At 36.0% G+C, this 11503-nt stretch overlaps 1 protein-coding gene across 3 annotated transcripts in view; it reads left to right on the forward strand.

Annotated features, from left to right (window-relative positions):
- Positions 1-11503, forward strand: part of LOC136838622 (acetylcholine receptor subunit alpha-like) — a 1263360-nt gene that overhangs the window by 1249195 nt on the left and 2662 nt on the right. For all 3 annotated transcript variants that reach the window (XM_067103898.1, XM_067103900.1, XM_067103899.1), the window contains one exon: positions 1199-1424. In XM_067103898.1, coding sequence (XP_066959999.1) covers positions 1199-1424 — 226 coding nt within the window. The remainder of the gene's footprint in view (positions 1-1198; positions 1425-11503) is intronic.

The raw sequence follows: 11503 nt of genomic DNA on the forward strand, positions 1-11503 counted from the left end.
TGAAATTGTTAAAATATCACTAGGGGATATGTCTTGTGGTTAAATGTACAATTCTGATTGTTGTCAAGGAATGAATAGCAGAGCAAACCTGTTGGAGTATCTTCTGTGCTAGGCAGTCCTTGTTATTAAGTCAGAATAAAACAGAAGTATAGAATTTCACCTTTAACGATATTTTGAAGTGTTATTTCTTCATAATGGGGGAAATTTTCGTTGGTAAAGTTGTAAAGTTTGCCATTTTTAACTGTGAGTGTATAAAGAAAGGATAAGCTTAAACTATTATGCTTACCTTCTTTTGTTATACCTGTTAGTTTTGCAAATTCCCAAAGTGCGATGTCTTCCTATTGCTGTTAAAACATATTGGTAAATTTATTCTTTTGATCAGATAAGCTTGTCACTCCGTTTTCATATTCGCGTTACTTGTCTTGTGTTTGAGAAGAGTATCTTCCTAAGTTCATTGCATCACTCTTTTATTCCTATTACGTTGCATTATCGTATGATTTTCATTTGCAATAATTTCACTTCAGTAGAACTGTTTGTTTTGAAAAAAAAAAAAAAACTGTTAGTTTTGTCGTTCTCAGGACACGTATGATCCTCCAAAGATCTTTTATTTACTTTCATAACGTGATTCTTCCCGATTTGTCATTGTGTAAGAATGTTTTTGTTTCCTTGGACTTTTATCATGCTGGATAAAATGTATGTAAAAAAATACACTACAAGTGAAGTATATATATGACACAGTTATAGTTGGAAAAATTATTAGTTCATATCAAATAAACTACAGTTGTGTTATGTTAATGCAGTTCCACATGTATGATTTTAGTTCGGGGTTTTCGTATTGTATGTGACAAAAATATATGAAATATTGTGATCAGCGATAAACATTGATGACTAATGTAGAATTCAGGTTTTAGCACTATGGATAAAAAAAAAAATCAGTTCCAACATAGGTTTGCTATATCCGCCGTAATGTGCAATTATTGACGTTTTACTTGAAGCTCGAAAATTCCTTTTTCTCGTAGAGTCAAGAAGTAATGCATTAAATTATCCATTACTTTTTTTATTGGTATTTTTACCTTCGGCGAAAGCCTGACCTTACATTGTATTTATCCTGCAAGAAACAATATATTGTTAGATATCTGAGTAGAATGATTTATGTATATTTTAAAACAAGAAATTAACGTTGTGATGTCTCTTTCAGTCGTGATATAGATGCATTAGGCATCAATGGTGGATGCAAGATCCACGGCCCTGCGGTTTTAGCGGATGATTTAGGAGTAGGTGTCGGCCTGAATGGCAATGTTGGATCACCAGGAAGGATCCCTGGTGAAAATGGCTCTACACAGTACTGTCCAGAGGTCATCAAGGCTTTTGAGGGTGTAAAGTTTATTGCTGAGCATACTCGCAGAGAAGAGGAGTCAGTGAGGGTAAGAAGAGCTGAAAATATATACAGCATGATTAAAACCATAGTATCTTGTATACAGGTGTACCTGTTAATATATGTAACTCACTTGTACATAAAAGTTTTTATGTTATCAGTTTCAGATAAGCATCAGTTTAGTTTATGGTTGGTCGCCCTCTAGAGAAGAAATATAGTAGCAATAGATGTATGTCTAGACTATTTTTATCACCAGGCAGCCATGAACTGACAGGGAATTTACCCAAGTAACCGGGAGACGGTAAACTGACACTGCTTTCTGAATATTACCATGTAGGAGACATATCATGCATTAACCTGCATTCTTTTCTTCTGTCAAGTTATTAGTATGTTCGTTGTGCTAATCATGCATATCCATGTTTGAGTTTCCGTAGACTTATTTTAACTACAGTATGCGCAGCATCAGGTCAATATCAGCGCAGACTGTCAAGGTTCCACTCCATAGTTTTTAAGTCATGCTTGCAAATATGCTGCTAGCAAACATTTTATTCCATTGCCCAGTTTTTTATCTTTTCATCGTGTATCATATTCAGATGATTCCTTTAAGTTGGAGAGCAGAGAAACAATACATCCGGCCCTGTATTGGAAAAAGCCGTGTGATTTCCAGTAGTATTACAAAACAAGTAGTCTGTATTTTCACTTCAGTATCCAACGCTAATACGGGATGGAGAAAGGAAGGCGTTTTTTCTCCTTAAACTCCTCTTCACTTTCACGTCTTGCGTTTTGTAAAGCAGCTCATTGAGACATGGTTATTGAAAACCGTTGTAACAGTCATTGTCACTCTCTGGATCCCATGCTTCGTTGCTTCATCCTTATTATTTCTGACAATTTTAAGTTCTCACTACTAGGACTAATGGCAGGGCAGCTACCACTTGCATTTTTGGACCTGCTTCATTGTGAGGATGGCGAACCCATTGTTGGCTGTGATGTGGCAATTGAATCTGCTAAAGCTTATTAGGAGGACTGTTGCATTGTCATCCTGTCTCAGTAACTCCTAAAAAGGAAAGTCCGCTCTCTGGTTCTTAGCAGCAGCAGTAAGTCAATGAGATTTAAGCCCTCTGGTTGGGATCATACTCTCTCTGCACCAGCAAAGATCATACTCTCTCTGCACCAGCAAACAGTGGTTGCAAACTATCGTCCCAGACCCAGGTTTCCCTGCCTAAACGTCTGAAGAAGTTCTTTAGAATATTCAGTATCAAATCCATCTTTGACTTAGTGAATGTAAGCAAATCCATCTTGGACTTCGCGAATGTAGGGGAGCAAGTCACCTAGACCACTTTCTGTTTATTTATCCTCAGGTACGACATTGTTCATCTTGTTTCCATACAGGATAATGAAGTCTGCTAGAAGATCTATCTAGGAAGGAGACGTCAATAGGATAATGTGGATCAGTAAACATAAATTATGCCCACTTCTAGAAACTTATATTTATTTCAGTGACAGTACTGAACAGTTGCAGCATTAGATAATTTACTGTATATAATTTGGATTATATGAGAGAGAGAGAGAGAGAGAGAGAGAGAGAGAATGAATGGACTCTTGAAATCATTCCTTCAGTAAACTGCTTCAAGCTTCATCAATAAGAATTTATATTTTGTAATATAACTATATTTTATTGGTTAGAGACCCCAAGTTGAGATGTGAATGGGATTTGTGATGGTGCTTGCTTATTGGCTCTTGCAGACAAGGATTCTGCCGACATCCTTGTAAGATGCAGGTCAGAAATTGAAAGGAGGATGCCAAGCTTCCCTCTGCATACGTGTGTGTGTGTGTATGTGTATGCGAGTGTGTTAGTTTGTACAATGGTGATTTTTTCGTTAAAATAACTAATGGTATTGAGACATGTTAAGAACAAAATTAATTAAGGGCATTTTCATAAGTGATTTTAGCTTCTATATTAAAGACAGTATTATCTTTATTAAAACTTACAATGAAAGAAGGAGACACACACTGCTTGACTGACTGACAGGCATTCCATATATTGTTTAGTCTCTGGCCATTTCATAATGTCATTTTTCTTTCTTTAAATAGTTTATTGTTTTGCATAAATAATATTTGCAAATATGTATAATTTTTTTTGCTTGGGGTTGTTTTTTTATTAAACTTTTTCTTATTTCTAAGTAGCTATGAACATATCCTCAGAACATCAATTTTTACAGAGAATATGTGTTATAAGGATTTGTATGTGTGTGTGTGTGTTTTCGTGGTCATTCCATTACCCGGTAACAGTCTCCACCATAACAGGCAACTGACACTATTCTATCCCAACCATAATTAATCAAAGGCCATATTTTACAGTGAAATGCCATTTTGGTGGAGTCTGTTAACGCGGGCTTTTAGAGTAATGGAATGCTATGTACGAGAAAGGAAATAAACAAGAATAACAGATTTGGTAAATCAGTAAACATAGATTTGAAATAAAAAAAATATGTCAGAACTAAGTTAACAGTTCCAGTGTCTCACTTACTCAAGTTCAGTATTTACAAGAGTGATAGCTTCAAAAGCACTTCAGATTCACTGTCTATCTTTGAGATAGACAGGTTATCAGATCTGTCCACTTGATTTTTGGAGAGGCAGGTATATTTGCAGAGCTGTGGCAGACACCTCATGATTAATCGTCACTGGAAAATTATCTCTAAAAAGAAGATAGATTTTATGGATTTTTTTAAATTCTTGCCTTCCAAGAATTGGTCTATAGCCCAGGATGACATGCAGCAATAGGTAGCAGGCGGATTTAGGCTTGACTTTTGTCATTCAGTAGGAGATTCAAGCTCTATTGGGAACATTTTATAGGGAGGACTGCTTCAATTATATAGTAAAATTTATTGCACAATAAAAACATGTCTCAGGAGTCAAGGGAACAGTAGGTCACAAGTACTCTGCAAGGTGGTGCTGTAAATTTTCTGCTGGAGCAAAAAGACATTTACTCTTACCAGTATCTGTTTCCTGAAACAAGCATTTACTCCTAAGGTGCTCCACTAGATACAGAGGAAGTGTAACCACCCTTTGATGCACCTCATCACAACTTCATAAACCACAGGCTACGAGGAAAGCAATGTGTATTTTCCTCACTTCCAGACTTCATAGTAGGGGAAATGAATACCTCATGCAAAGCTGGGACAGATTAGAAGCTCATACTTTTACCTCGTTTTCCCGAAGAGGCCTCTGATCAAGAAAGTATTTATGTCAGGTCAATGTTAAGAGGATCATTGTGCGCCAACAAGAGTGGTTTTGTCTCCACGCATGGGTTTTCCTATGGAACTATACTCATGTATCCTTTGCTTTTAGGTCAGATTCACTTCATTTGTTTCATATCTGGGTACTGAATTTTCGCTCTTTAACATTACCTGGGAATCTCTATGACAGAGGAGTTTTTCAAGCTACAAGGACAGTGTTGTGCATGAAACATGCCCTGTATGCAATCTTCTGTAACTGGTGCTAGAAGTGGAACTTTATTGTTCTCTCTTCCATCATTTGCATAGATTTAGACTAATTTGTGTTCTTAAAGAAAACAGGATCTTAGAATGAGCAATTACAAGCTACATTATTCACTTCTTGAACTGTTCCGACATGAAGATTCTGTTTATGAACTATGATGGGGAAGTATCATGACAGTATTTCTTGTAGCTCACACTTTTCCAGGAAGAGTAAATGAACTACTTATTCTTTTTGAAAGAAACCACACGCACACTGAAGTTCTCGTATGCCTGTAGCTCCATGGTAAACAATCAAGTTCTAGACATGGGAGAGGGTGTTGTTACAAGTGCATTTGCAAATCTTGCTCTAACAGACTTTGGTGGAGAAAATGGTGATGCCATTTTGTGGGGCTGCTCGCCAATTACTAGATGAGGATGAGATCTTGGAAGGTTGACAGTTTCAACCTCTTCATGTCCCTCAGTTCTGGTTTAGGGATGTTGTCTTTCACATGTGGTGGTCAGTCTCTTTTCAGTATTATGCAACGAAATATGTCAGTGTGCTTGGGTTTAGAGCTTTATTCTCACCTCTTGTTTTTAAAATGAATGTGCATTGTTTAATTTGTCAATACAGGTTATTGAATGTCATAGTCTATTTTTTGTCAATTTTTGGCATTTCATGAAAACATTGTCAAAAGGGCTAGTAATTGTAGGGAGGCGGATAATCAGCTACCTCTGTCATGGCTCTTCCTTTTTCCCTTTCTCTCTATCTTGATCACGGTCACACTGATATTACCACATATAAGTCTGAATTTTGTACTGCTGTCATAATCCAATGGTAAGAAGGTGAGAAAAACTGCTACTTACCATAGCATACGAATATATTGTAAAGTATATCTTAGTTTAACCAGACCACTGAGCTGATTAACAGCTCTTCTAGGGCTGGGCCGAAGGATTAGACTTATTTTACGTGGCTAAGAACCAACTGGTTACCTAGCAATGGGACCTAAACAACACACTTGCGCACGTTCAAGAATAGTTTTGAATAATCCTTATAGTAACATACTGTAGATCTGTTGAAGCTTCAGACTCTAGATGAAAAACATCTTTTCCATCCTGAGTATTATTCTGGCTTAAATGAAATGAAAGATTATTTCCATTGTAAAGACAGACCTCTGTCCTTAAAATGGGAGTCCCCTCTTTCCAACCCCTCTGTCTGGCATACACCCTGCTGTTTAGCAAAGGCTGTAAGGGAGTAAGTATAACAGGGAGGTGAGGGGCTCCTTTAATAGGGAGAAGCCTCTCCTAGCATTACTCATCGCTTTCCTTGTACTGTATATGTAGGTAATCGGCATTTCTCAACTGTGCCTACCAAGCATCAGGATATAAGAAAGTTGGGAGGTTTGTATTTTTGAGGCAAAAGTTACTTCACCTCTAATTTTTCATTTTAATCCTCTATACTGTAAAAAATATATATACACTATATACAAAATTAAATGCATTTGAACACGTATTTCTTAATCTAAAGTCACCCAGCAAGCATGTCACAGAAAATGTCATCTTCAAATTTCAAGTTTATCTAATCCAGTTATACTCTGTAAATTTTATATATTTTTATACTAGAAAGTAGTCACTATTTATTCAAAAGGTTACGATGCTGTAATGCAAGATCCACATAGTTCAGGCACCTCTTCATTGCTGGCGTGCATATTTTGGCAGTTTCAGGGTGCTATTAATTGTTAGAAAAGCAGTCTGGAATATATTTTTAGATCTACACGTTGGTTATCTCTAAACTACATGGCTGATTTAAAAACTTGAAAATCACCTGTTTTAGAAAATCCTCCATGTGAACCTTCCTTTCTGTCACACATCAGTTATTAGTGTCTTATTGATGTTGGCCATTGGAAGTCTATCTAATTATATTCTATTGGTATGTAGCTCTGCCATCAGTAGTATTTTACCCATTGCTCTCTATTATGCTTTATTTTTTCACTTAATCTTGAACATTTGCATCTCTGTAAATTAGTCCCTTCATCACAGATAAGTTACACATAAGACATACAGTACTCCCATCCTGTTGATTTTTTCTTCTGTTCCACCCCTCCCTAGGTAGACATTAAAAAAGTATTTCTTTCTGTCTGAATGTCTTCATAACAGAAAGCCAAAACAAACAAATGAAGCCCGAAGAATTTAGGGTGATGTGCTGTTCACTGTTTATATCATCTGGAAAATTTTTAGCTTTCAAAGCAGATAGCCTCTGGATAAGAACTGTTGTTTAAATTCTGTATATATTGTACATAGCAAATATCAGTAAAATTCATAAGTTAACGATGCCCAAATGAAGAGAAGTAAATAACTGAGTGATACAAATTGGCACACTATGTTGTGACCCACATGGGACAAAGAATCCTTGCCGCACTTTTCTTCTGTAAACAACTAACCAGCTTATGCAAGTGTTGTCCTCATTCTATCAGTATGATTTGTTGATTTGGTCCGTGTTAGGTTACTTTGAAGTCTGAGGCGTTCTCTGAGAGGAAAATAGGTATGTAATAGGAGGTTGTTTAGCACTAAAGGCCTGGAAGAACTTATTAGCAAAGTCTGTGTGAAGCAGGAGCTTATAATTATGCATAAAAATAAGTATCACCTGGGTTTGGGACTCAAATTATCAAAACTGTTCTAATGATCAGGGAATTTAACCAAAATATCAACCATCATCAATTTTGATGATTTTGGTCTCAGACTCTAGCCAAACGTTTTGACCTGCCTTAGTGAGGGCTTATACAGAAGTGGTTAACTTGTCAGACATCAAAATAATGCCACTTTACATCTGACATTTTTAGTCTCCCAAAGATAATTCTGTGCTCTCTCTCTCTCTCTCTCTCTCTCTCTCTCTCTCTCTCTCTCTCTCTCTCTCTCTCTCTCTCTCTCTCTCTCTCTCTCTCTCTCTCTTTTCATCGTATATCACAGTTTTTATCTAATTATTTTGCACATCAGTTGTCATAACAAGCATTCTTTTTCAATATTTCCATCTGTATCTCCTTGATTTCATTCGATTAAGATTAATAACAAAATGGTCACATCCATCAGCAGCATTAATTACCCTAGTCCTAGAACCCCCTTAAACCACTCATCAAATTGTCATCATCATTAAGATTTTCACATCTGATGTTCTCTTTATGGTGTTGATGTAAAAGGTATCCTCTCCCTTGCTTTTTTAAAACGTCACTTTCTGCCTTAGTTCACATTTAGTGTAGGACTTTATCTTTTCTCTTTTCCTGTGGTATTTGGGGCATTCCTACTGATCTTTGCCATGCTATTTCCGCATCTATAATTTTTCTGAGTAACCCATAGGAATGTACCTTTAGTACATGGTACTAAAGGTTCTTTGAAGCTACCCATCAGCCCCACCTGCTTTGCTTCTATCCTTTTGACTTTCACCTTATGCTCTTTATCTCTTCCCACTTAGCTGTCCAATTTCCTCAACTTTACCTCGCTCCAATATCACCTTTCATTTAAGAATGGGGTGAGCCCTATGTCTGTAAACTGAACTTGATGGTTTTCTTAAACTTCTTTGAAATGGAAAAATGAATTCTGACTAATTACTCGTTCCTGTTCGTAACTGCATATCAGTCTTTGAGATCTTAGTGTATTTTCCTGCAACTTGACTCCATATATCTTTTCAAATTCCTTATTTTTAATCTGAGCCACCCACTACAGTCCAGCTCGGAATCTTAATATTCTTTCCTCACGCTTCAAAATCGCATTCATTTTCTTTATTATGTCCATATCTTTGCTGTATAGGTTAGTATAGTAGTCTTCATACCTGCAATATAAAGTTTTGCTCAGTTTACTAATGAGATACTATTATTTACTAATTCAGTGATCAATTCGTATTACATCCATGTTGTGCTATTCTTTTCCTTATTGCCCTCTTAGCTCCTACTTCACAATCCAGTATGTCCTTAAGGTAACTGAACTTTTCTATATCTTCAAATATCTACCCTTCCACCTGCATTGGGTACTCCTCCTCCAAATCTTCACCAATTGCTATCGTTATTTTTTTTCTTGAAGAATGCATTACACCGCCTATATTCTACAAATCCTTAACATTTCTTGTGACATCATTGGTTACATTTAATACACAGAACTGGGTTCTCCCCAACACTGCTCCTGCACTCTAGGCCAACTACACACGTCAGCTTCCTCATGTCCACTGTAATGTACTCCATTTTTGCTTCCAACATTTCTTTTATTAACAACAAAAACTTGGTGCTGATCCTTGATAGATTCCAATGTTTATCTCAGATCTTCTGATAAAATTGCCACTGTCTCCATTCTAGATCTTGTGCAGTGGAAGAGTAACATCAGTAGTTCAATGATGCTTTCTGGTACCCTCCGCTTTTAAAAATCCGGTCTAATGCTTATCTTGACACTTTGGCAAATGCTTCTCATGATCTGCAAATATGCTGCATAAACTTTTCCTTCACATGATGCCTCTCCAGTGATTGACACATTAAAGAGACTTGCCTATATTGTTGATCTGGATGAAATCCAAAATGACAACTGTTGTTTCAACAGAGTTTTTATCCATTCCTCCTGGACTTCCACTGTACTTTTCACATTTTGATGCATCTCCTCTTTCTGTTATATAATTGCTGTCATTCTCTTTTCCTCTTGCTTCTTGGCCTATCTCATTTGCAATAGTGCCTCTGGTGATCAGAATTCAGTTTAACAAATTTCATTACCTATCAGACAATACCGAAAAAAAAATAAAGTTAGATTTCATAGGAAACTGCATACTCCGATCAGTGCATAAGGCTTAGGGACTGCTGAAATGAATGTGACCGGTGCTGCTCTTTCTAAACACTTAAACATGGGTTCCTTTGTTATCAGAGTAACTAACCCTATGTGCTTTAGAATTTCTAATTTTTTACAGAAAGGTCTTTGCTAACCCTTTCAAATGTCTCTTACTTATTGGTATCTCTTTTCATTTCAACATCCACCATTTTGTATTCATTTTGTTCATTCAGTAGATTTCCAAAATATTTCATTTAGGTGTCCTCTAACATTTTCCATTTTCATCTTTTATATGTTTGCTTTCTTTCACAACTTTTCCACTCTTTCTCATTACTTTTATTCTGTGCCCTTGTCGCCAGTCTTATTGCCTCTCATTTCCTGACTGTCCATTGCAAGATATTTGCACTTTGTTCATCTTGATCCCACCACTTCTTATACTTTACTATAAAATGTAAAAGTATAAAATATATGAAATGTAAGAAAAAAATATATGCAATGGAAGAACAAAAATGTAAGAAATTATAACTACATATATTAAAGTACAATACAAAAAAATATTGTACTTTTTGTATTGTACTTTAAAATATATGGTTATAATTTCTTACATAACAAAAAATGTAAAAAATTATAACTATATATATTAAAGTACAATACAAAAAAAAATTATTGTACTTTTTGTATTGTACTTTAATATATGTAGTTATAATTTCTTAGGTTTTTTGTTCTTCCATTTCGTACATTTTTTTTTTCTTACATTTCATATATTTTATACTTTTACATTTTATACATTTTATAGTAGAAAGTAGTTAGTGACATACTAAATGCTTGTACACTTGGACTTTTTGTCGTTATAATTAGTGAGGAAGAGAACTAAAGTTAAGCAAGGATAATGATGGACACCCTATAAAAAGAAAAAGGGTACATGTAAATATATACAAACCTCTTCTCCATCACAAAGACTGCTTTTATTACTCTAAAGAGTAAAGTAGGCAGCATGAATATATGCTGTATTTTCCAACCTTTTTTCTTTATACTCGCTTTTTTCCTCACTTTTATCATTCTCTCTCTCTCTCTCTCTCTCTCTCTCTCTCTCTCTCTCTCTCTCTCTCTCTCTCTCTCTCTCTCTCTCTGAGCTTAAGTTCCCCCCTCACCCCATTTAATGCTGTGTAAAGCATACCTCGCTTGGTATAACGGTGCAACTAATTTCTTGGATGCTGTCTATACTTATCATAATAAAATTAATCCATAATTTCAACGTCTCTCTTGCCTTCTCAAACATCACATGAAGAACTTTAATCCTTAACTGTAGCAGATCTCCAGTACTGCTTCTTCCATTTTTTCTCTCTCTCTCCAAAGCTCCATTTTCCGTAACATCCCCAAAACCAGTTCCTGAGTTCTGAAATACCCGTTTAGACCTCCTACCAGTATACCCTGTGACTGTATCCCCGCTGTCAGCTGTCTGTGTCTGGTAACCTTTCCCAGCATACTTGTTTTTTCTTGTCTGGTTATTTATGGTATGTATATTTAAAATATCTTACTACAGTAATCTTTATTATATTTTCCTTTATTCATATTTTGTTACATCATTCACCATTTCATCATGGACCAGTATGCTTATCCCGTTTTGTCACCTAGTTGCCATTTCAGTAGAATTTACATTTCTCTGTGTTACCACTGAAAGACTACGCTAAGCTCGGCACATGAGCAGAAAGGTGAACGAAACATCTAGCAGCGCCTAACTCGTCCCATGTTCTTGATAAAGTATCCATAAAAAAAGAGGTTCAAAACTGTCAACAAAAATTCTGTTAGTCGACTTATTGCCAAGCTAATAAATTTTTCTGTGCAGATTTGTAAGCTC

The sequence above is a fragment of the Macrobrachium rosenbergii genome, chromosome 5 (assembly GCF_040412425.1).
Source record: "Macrobrachium rosenbergii isolate ZJJX-2024 chromosome 5, ASM4041242v1, whole genome shotgun sequence".
NCBI lineage: Eukaryota > Metazoa > Arthropoda > Malacostraca > Decapoda > Palaemonidae > Macrobrachium > Macrobrachium rosenbergii.